The sequence below is a fragment of the Motacilla alba genome, chromosome 4A (assembly GCF_015832195.1).
Source record: "Motacilla alba alba isolate MOTALB_02 chromosome 4A, Motacilla_alba_V1.0_pri, whole genome shotgun sequence".
In the NCBI taxonomy this organism is placed as follows: Eukaryota; Metazoa; Chordata; class Aves; order Passeriformes; family Motacillidae; genus Motacilla; species Motacilla alba.
This window is the reverse complement of record NC_052045.1, coordinates 14,959,022-14,975,955: the sequence shown is the minus strand read 5'-3', so window position 1 is coordinate 14,975,955 and position 16,934 is coordinate 14,959,022. Positions and strand designations below refer to the sequence as shown.

The 16,934-nt window shown below is 52.8% G+C and overlaps 2 protein-coding genes across 2 annotated transcripts; both read left to right on the top strand.

Moving 5' to 3' along the window:
• Positions 1-1,573: 1,573 nt before the first annotated feature.
• On the top strand, positions 1,574-9,503 carry LOC119695138. The gene is made up of 8 exons (XM_038123042.1): positions 1,574-1,908; positions 2,334-3,788; positions 4,603-4,695; positions 5,279-5,383; positions 5,959-6,068; positions 6,870-7,064; positions 8,242-8,404; positions 9,466-9,503. The coding sequence occupies exons 1-8, from the start codon at positions 1,752-1,754 to the stop codon at positions 9,501-9,503; spliced, it is 2,316 nt and encodes a 771-aa protein (XP_037978970.1). The 5' UTR covers positions 1,574-1,751.
• A 148-nt stretch (positions 9,504-9,651) lies between these two features.
• LOC119695202 (putative threonylcarbamoyl-AMP synthase) lies at positions 9,652-11,144 on the top strand. Its single transcript, XM_038123190.1, has 3 exons — positions 9,652-9,781; positions 9,921-10,015; positions 10,706-11,144. The coding sequence occupies exons 1-3, from the start codon at positions 9,660-9,662 to the stop codon at positions 10,789-10,791; spliced, it is 303 nt and encodes a 100-aa protein (XP_037979118.1). The 5' UTR covers positions 9,652-9,659; the 3' UTR covers positions 10,792-11,144.
• The last annotated feature ends 5,790 nt before the right edge of the window (positions 11,145-16,934 follow it).

The window sequence follows — 16,934 nt, the reverse complement described above, 5'->3', positions numbered from 1 at the left end:
CTTTACACCTCCTTAGCCTGACAGCATGTTCTGGTGCTTGTCTTCCTCCCTTCTTCTCCCATGCCTGCACTGGAAGAAGAAGAAAACATCCCCGTGAGTTGTGTCTCTCCTTCCCTCCCCAACTCCAGCTCTTTGTTGCAGGTCTGTTATGCAGAAAACACCAACAAAATGAGCTTTGGCAAATTAAAAACCACTGCTGGGAGCCAAGGAGTCACCAGGCCAGCCCAGCTCCCTCCCAAATCCCAGCTCACCCTCTTCCTGGGACCCACTCCAAGCAGGGGCTCTCAGTGTGCCTTTGAGCCACTGCCTGGGCTGTTTCAGGGCAAAACATCTGGAGGAGCTTAATTTTGTGTCTCGCTTCCAAGTACAACCATTTAAACCAAATTGCTTCTTTATATAGAAGCGTCATTTAAAACAATAAAAGAGACCAAATCATGGAATCCGCAGGCTCAGCTCTACCCAAGGGCACAGCATTCCTGGGGACCTCCTGAAAGGCAGTGCCTTGATGGGAAAAGGGAGAATTCCTCCCTGGGAACTGGGATTTGGTGCATCTCCCTCTCCGGACCCAAAATCCCAGCCTTTAGCACAACCAAGTATTTGAATAATTCATTGTTCCCCAAGCTTTGCTTGGAGGTTTTTACCCTTTCCTTATTTGATGAGAGTTGATGTTGCCAAAGCAGTTTGGAGCTGTTGATTTATCCTTCATCCTTCTTCCTTTGGGGAAGTGACATCCTTTAGAATAAATGGAGAGAGGAAAACACGGGGGTTTTAGCAGAACAAGAGAGTCCAGAGGGTACTGATGTTTGCAAAATATCACTTTGGGCTGAGGATTTGTGTGATCCTGGGATTTAGGTTTGTTATTATTCCCATGTTATTTTTTCTTTGGGTGGTGCTCCTTCCCTCCTCCTCACTCCCCCTAACAATAGTGGAGCTTTCCTCCCTTTCCAAAGGGTTCTTTGGAATGGCTGAGAACAGAATACATCACCTTCTCCCTTTCCAGCTTTTTTAGCTCACCAAATATTCTAAAAATACCCAAATAACAAGAACATTGCTGTTTTATTTTCATCTTTGTTTCCCAACAAAACCCTCCAGAGAGAAAGCTTCAGCTCCTGGTACCCAGGAGTGCCAAGGAGTGGAAACGTGGGGGCTGCCTGCAAACAGACGAGTTCATGGGAGAAATATGAAGGGTTTGCAAATAGCCTATTTAGTCACTGGGGTTTCAAGAAAGGGATGGAGCTGGAAAATTCCATCTGGAAGGGAGACTGTGTGTGTGTGTGCACCGTGCCTGCCCTGTTTGTCTGCAACAGTGGATAAGAAACGTCCTGGAACGGCTCAAAAATACCTTGTGGGTTTCGTCTGGATGTTTGTTGGTTTGTGTTGGGCTATTCATGCCTCTCCATCTCCAGCAGCCTGGAGAAGAGGGGACAGCAACCATCACCACCACCTGCAGCGCTTTGGGGCACCTAAACATGTTTTTGCCAGGAATCCTGGTCGCCTAAATAGGTTGTGTGTGTTTTTTCTGGATAGGGCAGCGGAAAGTAGGCACCTCAAGTGGTGCTTTGAATCGAGCCTTTGTCTGCAGCGAGGAGCGGAGAGGCACATGGAAACACCTGAGCCTGTCACCAGCCCGTCCCTGCCCGGGGCAGGGGCACGGCTCTGCAGCTGGCCGGGTGCCCGAGCCCGGTGCAGACGGCCTGGCCGGGGAGGCTGTGGGGGCGAGGGCCGACTCTGCTCTTTTGTCTGCCAGGGCCATGGCGAGCGCCGAGGGCTTCGCCGCCGTCTTCTACAGCGAACCCGGGGTGCTGGGGCTGCTCGGCAACGTGGTCAGCGCCTTCCTCCTGTGCCTGCAGAACTTCACCGTGGCTGCCACTGGCCTCGGGCCCCGGGCAGCAGAGCAGGTCCTGGCAGGTGGGTGCTGCTGCTCAGGGTGGGGTGGATGGGGCTGAAGGTCCCCTGAGCTCTTTGAGGGTCATCCCCATGGGCCAATGGGCACCACTGGTGGGATGGTGTGGAAATGTGGGCTGTGTCCATTGTGCAGGTCAGTGTGCTCCTGGATGGCTGCTCCTCCTTCCCCAGCCACTGGGCCAAATATTCCAGGTGCCATTCCCTGCTAGATCCAAACTGTCCTTGGGGCCTGCTCAGCACCCTGAGCCAAGAGGCTTAGGGGCCACGCAAAGAAATTTCCCATAAAGGTGGGCAGAGGGGCAGGCAGAGGCCACAGGGCTGCTGACAGGAAGGCCATGGGACCTGCCATGGGGTGTGCCCTAGAGCTTCCTGCAGCTCCAGCCTTTTTGTGCTTGGCTTCACACCTGACCCCTTCCTGCATCCCTCAGGTGTCCACCTCATCCTGATCGGAGGCTTTGTCCAGCTCCTGGCTGGATTTCTCGCCTTCCGCAAGTATGACCACCTTGGAGGCGCGGCCTTCCTCACCTTCTCTGCTCTGTGGAGCAGCTATGGGGCCACGAAGGTCCTGTCTGCCGTGTATCCCTCCCCAGAGAACACAACGCTCCCCTCTGGGAACTCCAGCCAGCTCCCGGTCACTGGCACAGCCCTGCTCTCGGCCAGCCAGAGCTCCGTGGCCGGGCTGGTGGCCTACATTGCCATCTCCTTCATCCTGTCCTTCTGCTCGGCCACCGTCAACTACATCATGCCCTTCATCTTCGGGGCCATCGCGCTGGCCCTGGGCTTCGAGGCGGTCGCGCTCTTCGGGGACTGGGCCCTGGTGGTGTCCGGGGTCCTGGAGCTGGGCATCGTCCTTTGCGGGCTGTACGGGGCTGTGGCTCTGCTCCTGAAGGGCATCACCCAGAGGTACGTCCTGCCCGGCTTTGGGCACCCCCTCTTCAACGTCCTGCTGCTGGGATCGGCACAGAAAAGCTCCTCCAAGGCCCTCGGGGAAGAAAAGAAGAAGAACACCAAGTACGCGGAGCCGATGGCCCTGGGGAACATCTGCGACACCGTGTCACCCTTTATATTTGCCTTTTACTTCTTCGGGTACATGAAGACATTCTGTGTGGGGGCAGCGTGGATTTCCATCATCTCCAGCTGCCAGCTGCTCTCCAGCTTCTACAGCTACCTCAGAGGAGACAGCTACCACACCACCAAGTTTGGTGTCCACAGCCTCCTCTGGCTGGTGATGTCCTGGGAGGAGTTTGTGCTCACCACCTTCCTCAGGCTGCCCGTGGCTCAGGACAGCAGGTTGGGAATGTTTGGAGCGTGGTTCTTCCTGGCCACTGCCTGCCTGCTGTTTCTGATGTCGACCCACAAAGACACCCTGGAGATGCTGCAGAACGCCTCCTTCATCCTCCTCACCGCGGCCTTCGTCCACCAGATCCCGCTGCGCGGCGCCCGGCCCTTCCTGGGGGCCGCCTGCAGCCTCTGCACCGCGCTCTCCCTGTACGCCGCCTTCGCCAGCCTCATCAACTCCATCGGGGAGAAGGCTCTGATTCCCGTGGGCGCCCAGGCCGTGCCCAGCTCAGCTCTCCAGGCCATGCTGGGGGGTGTCCAGAGCTGGCTCTCGAGGTCCAAGGACATCCCCAGTGGCACCAGCGCTGCCGTGCCGGACTCGTTGTTCTACATCTGCAATGGCCTGGCTGCGGCCGCCGCCATCCAGGGCAGCGTGGGTGTCCCGGGCAGGCAGCAGCTCTCCATCCCCTCCGTGCTCATCCCGGGAGCCCTGGGGCAGCTGTTCGTGTGCCGGATCCAGGTGCAGGGTGGGAAGAGGTTCGGGTCCGTGCTCCCCTTCTGCTATGCTGCCTTCTGGGCAGCCTGGACCTGGCTGCGCCTGGCAGGTAAAGCACAGGATGGTTCCTGGCTTAAGGGGTGTTTCCAGGGAATTTCAGATTGCTTTCTCTGATGGAATTCCTTCTTTCAGGAGAGTCAGTGACATCAGGTTTACTGATATTCCTCCTTGGAAAAAGATAATTCACCAATCACCCGAGTTTGCACTCGGTTGCCATTGCTGCGGGCACTTGGTGCTCTCAGTTCCAGGAGTCCAAGTTGTGTCTTCAACTCCCATAAAAGCCAAGATTTCCCTGCAAAAACATTGTGCGACAGGGCTGGCTCTGGGCTGTTGTCTCAGAATAGCAACTCAGGAGATGTTTTTAGACAGGGAGAGACTCCAGGTTCTGGATTTCTTCTTCAGGAGCCTGGAGAAGTCTATCCCAGCTGGTCACAGCCATGAAAGAAGCTCTCAGAAGCTGAGCCTGGCTTTTAAAAGCTGCATTTTGCTCCAGGTGGGCAGAGTGTTCACACAGCCTCCATGCCAGGAGCTCTTAAAATGAGCACCTGTGGGGACAGTAAAAGCTGTGGCTTGGGGTGTGTGGCAGGAGCTGCTGAAGTGTCCAGCCAGGCCCTGAGTATTCCAAGCTGGAGGTAAAATCCAGAGCTTTTTTTGGATCACCATCACCAGCCCCACAGTTAATACCTCAAATACTTTGCGTGGCAGAAGCAGCGGGTGTCGGTGAGGGAGGGTTTTTGGGAGGCCAGCATCCAACAGCTGGAGCTGTGGTAATCCCAGCTGAGGCTCTGCCACTCTCCTGCCACTCTCCTGTCACGCTGCTCTTTGTGGTTTGCTCGTAACCAGATGTGCTGCTCCTGTTTCAGGCCACTTGCTGGACATCGGGGCGGGTCACACTGAGGGCTTCACTGCTGGCTCCGTTGCCTTTTTGGTGCTCAATGCTTTTTTAATCATTTTGGGTAAGTCTCAGAACCACGTGGGATCTTTATTGAGGGGCATCTGGGGTCAGAGCATGAATCCTCCTGTGATTGCTCCATGGCGGAGATGCACCAGTGAGGGAGGCTCAGCTCTGCCTGTGGCTCTGATTAAGCAAAAACGGAGATGTTTTGCCCACAGCCAGTAACAGAAGCTGAGCTGGGTTTGGGAGAAACAGCCCCGAGGGAATGGAAGAACATTTCAAAGAAAATAAAAGGATCAAATCAGGTGAAAGTATTCGATGCACTGGGCCACTGGCTCCAATCCACAGCCACACTCCAGCCCAGCTGGTGTAAATCAGAACCTGCTTGGCTGCCAGAGAAGTGTTTTCCATGTGAGCACAGTGTCCTGGCAGATCAAGGGTTTGGCAGCGTGTCCATGGAACCTGAGGGCTGAACAGACCCTGGCTGTGCCTCTTCGTTACTTCACCAACAGGGAAATCAGAGCTGGGGCTGCTTGGTTTAATCAAACAAGCCTCAGTTGATTTAGAAACTCTTCTGCTGGTTCATGGACATTTTATGGGCCATGCTTGATGTGGGTCCCTCTTGTTTGTGTTTCTTTCCACAGCTTCCTCTTTTAACATGGTGCTGCTCTGCCTGACCCTGGCCATGGAGCTCTTGACCGTTTGTTTTCTGCTCTTTACACTGGAGAACCTTCCTTTGCCATTTGAAAGTGAGTTTTAGGGGAACCCGGGCATTAAACCTTCACCCACAGAGTGCAGGGAGTGGGTCCTGGGTGGGGGAGCAGCGTGGGAAAATCAAGCAGGGTGTTCATCTTTCCCTGGAAGTCTGGGGTGTGTGCAAGCATGACTGGAGAAGGAAACCTCTCCTCCTATCACCCCCAGGGCCTTGAGGTTTCAAATAAACGCGATACTGCTGAATCAGAGCACCTCTAGCGGTTCTGTCCCGCGCTGCTTCCCAGTGCATGCTCCCTGAGGTGTGGGATGAGCTGGATGTGCCACAGCTGTCAATGGCTGTAGTTCTGCTGAAGCCTTGGCTTTGCTGCAAGTGACAATTCAAGTTTTAATTCCGTGGAGTGCTTTAGCAAGGGGATTAGCGGGAGCTTTTCCACCAGGAATTTGTCATCACAGAATAGAATCGCAGCACCATGAAATCTAAGCGACTGAGTCCAACCATCCCCACAGCACTGACAAACCCTGTCCCCAAGTGCCCCATCCACACTGTTCAATCCCTCCAGGGATGGGGATTCAATCACCCTGCCTGCCTCTGACTCTGGGATTTTTCCAGTTGTGGTGCTGAGCATCCTCAGTGCCATCTGCTTCTACGGAGCCGCAGCCTCTCTCACCAACTGCATGTTTGGGAAGGACCTCCTGATGATGGGACCTCCTCTGCTCACAGTAAGAGATCTTGGCATGGTGGTGTAGCTTCCTTGCTCAGAGGGGATGTTCTGGGGCCTTCAGTGCAAATTCCTGTGGAATTTCCTTCTGCTGAATCCTTCAGTGCCGTTCGAAATCCTGGTCCCTTTGTAGGGAGCTGTGAGCTGGAAATGAGCTCCCTTCCATTAGGAATAACATTGGAGAAAGGGCAAGGATGTTCACAAGACTCATACCTTGCTCCTGGGGAATCAGCCATCCCCAGTCTAAGAATTCCTCATAGACTGGAGTTTTAAAGCCATAACATCGGGAACAGGGAGCTTACAAATTTCCCAGACTGGACAGCAAGAATTCCCCATCTTACTTAGCTTCAAACTCCTTCTGCTATCTGGTGTCTGCCTAGGGCAATTCCCCCTATCCAGGGTGATGGATCTACCAGCTCCAATTCCTGCTGCAGAGAAACGTTTCCATTAAATCAGTGTTTCATGGGAATGCACTTGAAACTCCATCTTTGTCTGGATTATGGATTCTTGAACAGTTTCCTTAGGTCACTTTGGAGAGCACTCATTTCCCCAGGAAACAGTGCTGGGTGGGATTCATCTCCTCTAACTTAAGGCATTGGCAGTTGAAATGCCCACCCCGAGCTGCTCTTTTTGACTTTAATAATTGGAATTCACTCCCCTGCTGTGGGAGAAGCATTCCTAGAGGTGCTGCCTCTTGGACGGCCAAGAGATCATGGCATGGTGGATCCCTGCATTCAGGTGGATGCAATCCTGCCCTGTGTTCCATATAGTTGCTTATTCACTGCCTCCTGATTCCTGGCAGGTCCAGAGCTCCAAGAAGGACAGGGAGGATCCCCTGCCCTGCGTCTGCCCCAAGTCCCACCTCACGAGCGGCCTGAGGACCATCGCGGAGCTGCTGAACACGGGGGCCGTGTGCGGGGTCCCCACAGACACCGTGTATGCCCTGGCAGCCTCCTGCAAGCACCCTCAGGCCATCGAGAAGGTCTACAGGATCAAGGTGGGAATTCAGGGATGTCTCTGTTTACCTGGTTCTGTGTCCTGTCCATGAGTTTCTGCAGAAGCAGAAAGGGGAGCCCCTGGTTTCAGGTTGTCCCAAAACTCAGGAGGTGACCATGGGCAGACTTCATGGCAGCCACACCAGAACATCAGGGACCATTTTCTGAGGAACCCAGGGTACAGCCCCTCTGCTCCAAGCTGGAGCACTGGTAATTGGGCAGCGACATCCCTGGGGATAAAACACAACCCCAAACAGGAACAGCCACTCACAAGCGGGTCCAAACCTGTGTTTGTCCTCTGTGCCTCACGAAGTGCTGAATCAGACTCCCAGGGCTACATTCCCCCAGACTTTTGGAGCCATTCAGTGCTGGAATCAGCCCCAGAGTTTGCACCTTCAATCCCGCTTTTGCAGCCTGGCCCTGTCTGCTGTCCATGAGGCAATTTCCTGGCTAGCCTGGAGAAATAACCATAACAGACGATCTCAGCTGGCCCCGAGCGCGAGCAGCGGCACAAAGGCCGTCTCTTCTGCGCTGCCCTGGTGCCAGTGCTGACCTTCCCTGGCGATGAGAGAATACAAACAGAATGTAAATACATGCCCAGTTCCTGAGTCATTTGGCCCCACTGAAGCTGATGTCAGTTGAGGACTGAAATGACACCGCTTTGCGAGCTTGTTTTATTTCCCCTCCATCCCCACTGCTGGTATCACACCAAACTTATTTCACCAAGCTTCTTCCAAAGCTCTGGAGGGGTAATAATGAAGATGTTGGTTTGTAGGGGGCTGAGCTCTCTGTCCCTTATCCCACCAAAAATTGGTGTGTTTGACCTTGGTTTACACCAGCAGAAGTTTGGAAAAATCAGGCCCCTGGTGTGCAACATCCCGAAAATGCTGATACTGAGTGCAGCATCGCTGTCCCTGTGATGGATGTGCTTAAAGAGGGGGAATTGGATACATCCCAGAAGTTCCCAAGGGCAGGCTGCTGCTCTGTCTCCTCTTTAATTTGCACGTGCAGATCTGAGCTGGGGCATCCATCACAGCTCAGCATTTCTGCAGGCACAGCATCTTCCTTGCCTGGAGTTCCTGCTCCATGGGAAACACACAAACTAGGATCCCAGCAGGCTTCAAGGTTCTCCAGGCAAACTTTCCCTCTTTATCTATTTCCCCCGCTCTGTTTTTTCAGGACAGGCCTCAAGAGAAGCCCATCTGCATCTTTATTTCCAACCTGGAGCAATTGCGAGCAGCTGCCCCGCCCATCAGCCCCCTGCTCTGGGAATTCATGGAAAACGTTTATCCTGGCGGCATCGGCTGCATTATCCAGAAGGGAGAGTGGCTGAAGAAGTTGGGTGAGATGAGCAGCACAACCCTTCTGTCCCCCTTTGACGTTTTCAGCACGGCACATCTGCAATCCCAACACCCTTTGGGATGTGATGAGGAGAGATTCCGGTCACTTTCTCCAATAAATCCCCCTTGGAGCTCCCGGATGCTTTGGTTCATGTTTAGCAGAGGGTGTTAATCAGCTGGAATGACTCATCAAGAGTGGGAGCCAGCAGGATGAGTTCTTTTACCAGAGGCAAGGGAGGCTCCTCAGCCTGGGAGGGTCCCCCCTCCCAAGCCCTCCGCTGTTCACTGGCAATGAGCAAACCAGGGTGGAGCACTGTCCAGGAGATGAGAGGGTTCCGATGGTCATCCCTGCTCATTGCCTCTGCCTCCCCCCCGCGTGGACACAGGCAGGCACTGTGAGCACTGGGATGATTCACCTCAACCCTGGCTCCTGGGGAAATAGCAGGGAGCGAGGGAACCGGTGGAGTTGGAGCACAAGTCCTGTGAGGAGAAGCTGAGGGAGCTGGGCAAGGGGCTCAGCCTGGAGCAAAGGAGGCTCAGGGGGGCCCTCCTGGCTCTGCACAGCTCCTGACAGGAGGGGACAGCCAGGGGGGTCGGGCTCTGCTCCCAGGGACAGAGACAGGAGGAGAGGACACAGGCTTAATCTGCACCAGAGGAGATTTTGGTTGGACATTAGGAAAAAATCTTCCCAGAAAGGGTGTCTGGGCATTGGCAGGGGCTGCCCAGGAAGGGGCTGGAGTCCCCATCCCTGGAGGTGTCTAAGGAAAGCCTGGATGTGGCACTTGGTGCCATGGTCTGGGTGACAAGGTGGTGTTGGGTCACAGGCAGGACTCGATGATCTCAAGGGTCTTTTCCAACTCAGTGGATTCAGTGATTCTGAGTTAACCATGTTTAACAGACAGAGGAAGGTAGTGGAGGATGGGAAGGTGGGCAGTGGTCACAGGAAGTCAGACTTTGGGATATAGGGGGATCCTGTGTCCGTGGAAACAGCTGTGATGTCTCCAGTTGTGAATCATTTCCTTTTTACCCAGTTGGACCCCAAACTGTACCTCTGCTCTCACAGATTCCTGCTCAGGAACAGACATCCACAGACACATTTAGTTGGGTGCATGGAACTGCGTCACTTCCAAAGGCAGCAGGAGATCCCCCCTGGTGCCACAACAGGGGCTGTGCCAGCCGTGCCCCTGCCAACGTCCTCTGCCTGTCCTTCCAGGGGTCGGAGCAGGATACAGCAGGGTGGGAACCCAGGACAGCATCATGATCCGAGTCCCTGACCTGACGGTCCTGGTGCACCTCATCGACATGACCGGACCCTTGGCCATCACCTCGGCCAACCCCAGCGGGGAGGTGGACAGCACCCACCACGACATGGTCATCTCGTGAGTACCGGGTCACTGGCAGTGCCACCCTCCTGCTTCAGCGCTGGCAGACCTCGGTTTGGTGCCCTGCACCAAGGGAACCTCAGCACGAGGTCACAGCAAGGTCTGTGAAGGGTTGTTGCTATTTTTTGTCCCACAGGCGCCTTGGCCATAAGCTGGAGGGTGTTCTCTGTGATGGAGAGTCTGACGAGGTGGTGGCGTCCACTGTGGTCAACTGCACAAAGATTGATGAAAGTGAGTGTGAGACCCGCCCTTCGTGTCAGCAGTGGCGTTTTCCTGGGAGGCTTCCATGCCTTTCCCAGTATCAGTCTGGCAGCACAGAGTGCTCCAAGAGTAACAGCTCTTGAGTGCCTGGACATTTGCAAACATGTTGATGAAGGGAAACAAACAAAAGATGTCCTGGGAGGACCTCTGTGTTGACAGCAAACAAGGCAGGAGGACAAACACAGTTGTGCAAGGAAAATCTGCCTCGTCGGGGTGGAAATGCTCTGAGTGGGAGGCTGGGTGCTGCTGGAAGGAGGGCTGGGTGCTGCTGGAAGGAGGGCTGGGTGCTGCTGGAAGGAGGGCTGGGTGCTGTGGAAGGAGGGCTGGGTGCTGTGGAAAGAGGGGTGGGTGCTGTGGAAGGAGGGTGGGTGCTGCCTTGGCCCACCACAACGAGGGTGGGACAGGAGCTTGCCCACTGTGATGCAGCAGCACACACTGAGGTGTCCTGTGTGGCTCTGGGCTGACATTTGAGAGGGATTCATTAGTGGAAAACCAAACCCTTGCACAAAGTGTGAGGTCAGTGCTCATTGATGGTTTCACTTTCTGGTTCTTCCACACCAGTTTATTTCGAGTGGCTTTGCTGGTACAAGATGTTCCTTTATATTCCTTTCTGTGCCACGGTGGGGATTGTCCTGACTTGTTCATTCTCCCTCTGGGAAGGTGGCATCACCATCGTGCGGGAAGGCTGCATCCCAGCTGGAAAAGTGATGCAGATCTTTGAAAGGGTGAAGAACAGAGTGGTCTGAACCGAAGGAACCTTCTCTCAGCAAAGGAACAGAGTCTGCTCTCCCTAAAAACAGGAGGTGTCCCATGTTTTGCTGGAGCACATGGCCTTGGGAGAGCCATTCCTTCTCTGATCCGCTCTCACCTCCTTGGGAATGGCAGCACTTCCCCAGCTGGGGCCTCTCCTGGGACCCTTCTGCAGTGATTTGTTGTTTATCCCCAGTAAGTGCCTGGAATCTCCAGGAGAGCTGCCCAGGAGCTGATGATTTACTGCAGGAACTCCCAGAGCTCCTGTGCTTCTGAAGTGCGTTGGACTGTGAACACAATGTTTGTGCATCCCCCTCCACAACACTCACATCTGTGTATTTTAAAATCCTAAAACCCACTAAATAAATCTTCTTTTTGGAACATAAGGAGAAGGCTTTTTGTTTTGTTTGATCTCCACTGAGCTCTTCATCCTCCCCGAACTGGCAAAGCTCCATGACTAAACACCAGAGGAAGGAGTAAATACAGGGAGGTGCAATTCTGACAGAGGCTTTGCAGCAAGTAACTCACCCCATTCCTTCCCTGCCATCTTCCTTGCCACTCCCAGCTCATCCCAGGGCACTCAGCTCCTGGAAAAGGCAAAGGAACATCCGTGAACATCTGTGGCCAAACTGGGGGCTGCCAAGGGCTCAGAGTCATGGGTTGGAAGGGATCTTCAGGATTGTCTCGTTCCAACACCTTGCTCCTGGGCTGAGTGCTGCTGCCCCAGAGCTGTCCCCACACAAGTCCCCAGGGCTGCCCCCACCCCTGTCCCTGTGTTAGGTGCTGTGGAGTGGCAGCAGTTTCTGCCAGAGCAGAGAAGAGGACCTCCTCCCTCTCTCCCAAAGCAAACAAGCCCCAGGGGGAGCCAGGGATGAGGGAATCCAATCACTAAAGTCAAACCTCAACAAAGGAAACAATGAGTTAGACCCGAAGGCTTCAAAACACTCCAAGGTGCGTGACAGATTGGAGGTTTTCTGTAATGTTTTTCCCATACTGGAGGCAGTGTCCAAGTGGGAGACCTCTGCCAGTTCCCTGTCATTGTTCCCTCTCCTCCCTCCTGCTCTGGATAGGGAGGTCATTCCCCTGGCACAGCCACAGTCCCAGTGCTCGGGGAACAAGACCCTTCCCTTCTCTTGCTCCTTATCATTGTTTTGGAGCATCTTGCCAATGGAATTCTCCCTCAGGCCACATCCCACCTGCTCACCTGATGCTGCTGTGGGAGCTGGGCAGGAAAATCTGGGAGCCCTGGGGCTGGATTCCTCCTGCTGCTGTGGGAGCTGAGCAGGAATATCTGGGAGCCCTAGGGCTGGATTCCTCCTGCTGCTGTGGGAGCTGAGCAGGAATATCTGGGAGCCCTGGGGCTGGATTCCACCCAGGCCTCGTTTCTGACATGTCAACACCAACTGCAGCCCTGAGGGTGCTCGCTTGCTTTGGCGCTGCCGTTGTTGTCCAGCTGGTGCTGCCATCCCGTTTGCACTCAGAAGTCGCCATAAATAGCAGCTCTTACTCCTTCTCCAGGTCACGGATGTTGTTTCATCCCAGCAGCTCCCCAAACTCCCAGTCAGAGATCCTTGGCAGCCATGCCTGGGATGGAACACAGGCTCCCCTTCACCCCGCAGCCTCCTGACCCTGCAAACCCACTCGGGCACAGCTGGGCATTCCCAGCCTCCTGTGGTTTCCCAGCCCGTGCCAGCATCTGGAAGTGGAAGTTAGTCAGGCTCTCCTCCCTGCACATGCCTTAGGACAGCTCAACAACCTGGGCTGGTGGAAGGGGATGAGCTTCCAGGTGCCTTCCAAGCCAAACCATTCCATGGTTGTGTGATAAACACTCATTCAATAAACGGATGTAAGCGCCAGCTGAGGTTCATCACCACCCAGCAGAGGCTTAACTTTAAGGCGTGTGGTGAAGTCCCACAACACGGGACTCCTCTCATGTTTAAACACCTTAATGCTTGAAAAACGACTTGAACTTCCTGAGCAAGTGAGGTTTGTTAATATTGGCTATAAACTGCTGGAACAGCAGGAAAACCCCAAGAAAGTAGAAAAGGAGAAGGTCCCTTCTCGACCTGTGATCTGAGACTGTGAGAGACCATCTCCATGTTGGTGCCATGGGAGGGGTCAGCTCCAGGGAAGGGTGTGGAGCTCCCCACGCGCCCCTTCACTGCTCATACCAAACAGCCAGGATTGGGTAAAAAAATCACCTCTGGAGCTCTGCAGCAGGTAAAGGGAGCCCAGGATGTGTCAGCCCTTGAGGAAAGCTCTGGATCGAAAACCAGAGAGGATAATAGAAACAGAGTCCAACCACAGCTACGAAAAATCCAGAATTTATGTTATAAGTGGGGCAAGATAAGAAAGTGACAGGAATTTACTACTTCATTTCAGGGAGAACCAGGATTAGTATTTCCTTATAAAATGTATGTAAAGACTGCCCTCCCAGCAGAGCACAAAGGAATCAATAAACTGTCTGTACTTATGGGCAACTGAGTCAGGGGTGTAAAATTTTATGCAGTAATGGAGTTTTTATAATTTACTGAGTAAGGAAACAAACAAATTATGTTAGAGGAAAAAAAAAAACCCAGTCACCCTAGTCTGGGCTGCTCACTTTGGCACTCGCATCTCATGAGTGTTCTGGTGACTCAGGAGTAATTATGGGTCAGAGGTATTTGCTCTGCACCTGTTTTCCACCATCAGGTGATAAAGAAGAAAAACAGGGGATTTTTAATTAACATAATAAACCGTGCAATCAGTTTGTGCCAGGAACAAGTTCTCACCTCTCTTTGCTGCAAAGAAGGAAATAAATTTGATTTTTCAGTGTTGCTGCTAAATAAAGGGGAGTATTTCCTTAAAAAAAATCCCATGTTTGGGGGAATCAGATAACCCTAAAATGGTTTGGGTCAGGAGGGACCTTAAGGATCACCCTTTTCTCAATCCCTGCCATGGGATACCTTCTACTGGACCAGGTTGTTTGTGCCTTGCACACACAGCTGGGAATTTCTGACCAACATCATGGAGCTTGTGGAGCAAAGATTTACTGGATTTGCTGATAAATCTCAGATAAGTGGCAAAGAATCCATGTTATTGTGAAATGTAATTCACAGCATTTTAACAAAAATACTTTTTAGTGGTAGCGATATACTGGAGATGCTCCATCCCTGGCAGTGTCCCAGGCCAGGTTGGATGGGACTTGAAGCAGCCTGGGATAGTGGAAGGTGTCCCTGCCCATGGCAGGAGATAGTCTTTAAATTCCCAAATATTCCAACCCCAATAGTTCTGGGGTTCTTTGATTAGGTTTTTGGTTCTGCCACTTTAGCCAAATACATGATGGAATTGGTTACTGGGCTCTGAGCAGTTCCCAGGACAAACTAGGCTGGAAGATGGCTTAGACCCCATCCCCCATAGGAGTGAGCAGCACCGTGCTGGGGCTCTGACACATAAACCCAGCACAAGAACGCTGGGGCCTGGAGCAAGGTCCCCCTCTTCACATTCCCACAATTCTTCCAAAGCAAATTCCCCAGGTCTCCACAGCCTCTGCCGGTGTTTCTGCAAGTTTAGAGGGAAACAAACACACCTCCCTTAGATCAACAACAGGAGCCCTCAGTCCCTTTAGTCAGGCTCTCTAAACACAAGGGCCTTTCACCAGAGCTATTGCTGATTTTTAACACCTCTTGTTGTGTTTTCCATCCTGCTGCACACTGGGGAAGGCTCATTCCCAACTGGGAAGGCTCAATTCCCAATGGAAACAGCAATGTCAACCAGAGTTGGGGTAAAGGACGTAAGCCTTCTCATATTTGTCCCTCAATACCTCTTGTGGGTGGTTTTAATAATTTCCAACCCCCTTCTCACCTTGGTGTTTGCTCCAAGGTGAACTGAGCTCCAGTGAAATCATTTTTAGGGATGGGAACCAGGTTTGGCAGAGAGGAGCAGCCCCTTGTGGGTGCAGGGAGAGGGAAGGAGAGGCAGGGATAGGACAGGAGGCTTTAGGTAGCAGGACATTATTTTGTTACTTCTTTTATTAAAATAAACACTGGTGGAAAATGCTGGTACAAAACTGAATGTTCACATAGTCAAGGAATTAAATTGCACCAATACCAGTGGTGGTGCAGGGCTTTCCATGTGTGCTCCAGGAGACTGTGAAGGGAATATTGAGGAGTGACCATGGCCAGACCTGTTCTAGGACCAAGGGACCGACGTCTGGGGGGTGGCAGCACGTTCAGGCACCACCAGCCCTCCCGTGCCTCGGAGGGGACTCCTTTCTCAGGAAAGCAGGATTCGGCCAGCTCAGCTTCCCAGAGAACTGGATTTCCATCTCTGTCTCAGCACAGAGAACCAACTCATCCTTGTGCCTGGACTCTCTTACGGGCAGCTTTTACCAACTCATGGTTTAGGCTAAAAATAAGGAAGTTCCTCCTAGGCCAGGAGTTGGTGATGCCCTTCCCAGAGCTGCCCCACATCAAGGTTGTTGCGGTCTGGTTTCGGTTCTGCCCTGCCCATACCTGTCTCCTTCCTTCTTCTTGGGCTTTTTTCACTGATTGATCAAAGAATTCTATTTGTCAGCTAATTTTATGAGGCAGGAAAATGCATCTTCCTGGTGGCAGTTAGGTCACAGCTCTGTGAATTTGCATTTTATCAATTTAAATGTAATTTCGTGTTGATTAGGAAGAAAAAAACAACCTGTGAAGACATGTACACAACCAACTCCTATCCTTCCACCAGGGATCTGGTGGGACTCACTTCCTCAACAGACAGGAGGAATTTTTCTGGGCAAAGCACGTCCAGAAAGTTCAAAAATCTCCAGAATCTGTAGCACACAGACAAGGCAACCTCAAAGGATCCACCCACTGCTGTGCAAAACCCATTTCAGTAATCCCAAAACTCCAGACTGGTTTGGGTTGGGAGGGACCTTAAAGCCCATCTCACTGAGCTCTTGTGGGCAGGGACAGCTCCACTGGGCCAGGCTGCTCAGTTATGAACCCCCAGAGCTGCTGTTTCATGTTAAGGTTTAGCAATGAAGAGACCTGGACAAGGCCTCCACCTTCCCTTGACTCACATCTCAGGTCTTTGAGCGAGACTTTGGAAGTGAGCTGGAGAGCAGGATCACCATTAAATGTCTGTGGAAAGCTCAGCTCAGCTGTTCCTGTGGCCAAGGAGACTGTACCCCACATCCCAGCAGCCACAGAGTCATGGACTCATTGGGGTTGGTGAGATCATCAGTCCAACCTTCTGGACTTGGCTTCTTTATTCCCTTCCAAAGCAGCAGTGAGCTTCCATGTCTGCTCCTTCCTTATCCCTTCCTTATTCCTCACTTCTTTTGCTGTTTCTAATTCCCACAAGAAAATCCTGTGCTTCCAGTTAGGACTCAGTTTTGCAAGGGAAGGAGGGCCTGGAGTGATTGTAGGGTTGGGAAGGAGGGGGAGAGGGGTCTGTGGGACCCCTTGGGTCATGTAGGATCTGAACTGGATCTGAACCCAGTGTGGGACAAGAGGGACCTTGGGAAGGCTGCAGGCACAGGATGCCAGAGGTGGTTTGGGGACTTTTGGGAATTTTGAGGAGATAAGGTGAGGGTGGTTGGGGTATCAGTGCTGCTGATACCCACCCACCCTCCAGGTTCGAAAGAACTCCTGAAAGGAAACCAGGACATATCCTGGTCCTTTAGGGTGATTTCACTGAGTCATGCTGGGTCACTGGCTCATGCTGGAACCCACAGCAGTGGCAATGATCACCTGAATCCACATTAATTCAGCAGATAAGATAGCAATTGCGTGGTGTAAACCAGCAGAGATGCACAGGAGACCAAAGGAGGAAGGGGTTGTAGCACTTCAGGAATTGGTGCTGTGTCAGGGAAGGCATTTGGGGCTGGGCATTTACTGAAACTCCTCACAAAAGGAACAAAAACACCTCACAAAAGGACTATGTTACTTCCTGCTGGGTGGGTCACATGAAAAATGGGGTTTGAGAATGGAGGTGCTCACATGAGGAATCCCCCAGTGCGAGGTGATCGCCTGAGTGAACAAGGAATGCCAGTTACGTCTCTAAATTTGGGATGGGACCATGAGAACTGCACAGAGCCAAGGCAGAGAGGTGGTGAAAGAATCTTCTTCTGCAGTGGGATGTGAGAACATGAGGCTCCTCAGAGGTGCCT

Coding starts and splice junctions, on each gene's coding strand:
- LOC119695138 (XM_038123042.1), top strand. CDS start 1,752: ATGGCGAGCGCCGAGGGCTTCGCCGCCGTCTTCTACAGCGAACCCGGG. Junction 3,789..4,602: donor GACCTGGCTGCGCCTGGCAG/GTAAAGCACAGG, acceptor CTCCTGTTTCAG/GCCACTTGCTGGACATCGGG. Junction 8,405..9,465: donor AGAGTGGCTGAAGAAGTTGG/GTGAGATGAGCA, acceptor CTGCTCTCACAG/ATTCCTGCTCAGGAACAGAC.
- LOC119695202 (XM_038123190.1), top strand. CDS start 9,660: ATGATCCGAGTCCCTGACCTGACGGTCCTGGTGCACCTCATCGACATG. Junction 9,782..9,920: donor CACCACGACATGGTCATCTC/GTGAGTACCGGG, acceptor TTTGTCCCACAG/GCGCCTTGGCCATAAGCTGG. Junction 10,016..10,705: donor CTGCACAAAGATTGATGAAA/GTGAGTGTGAGA, acceptor CCCTCTGGGAAG/GTGGCATCACCATCGTGCGG.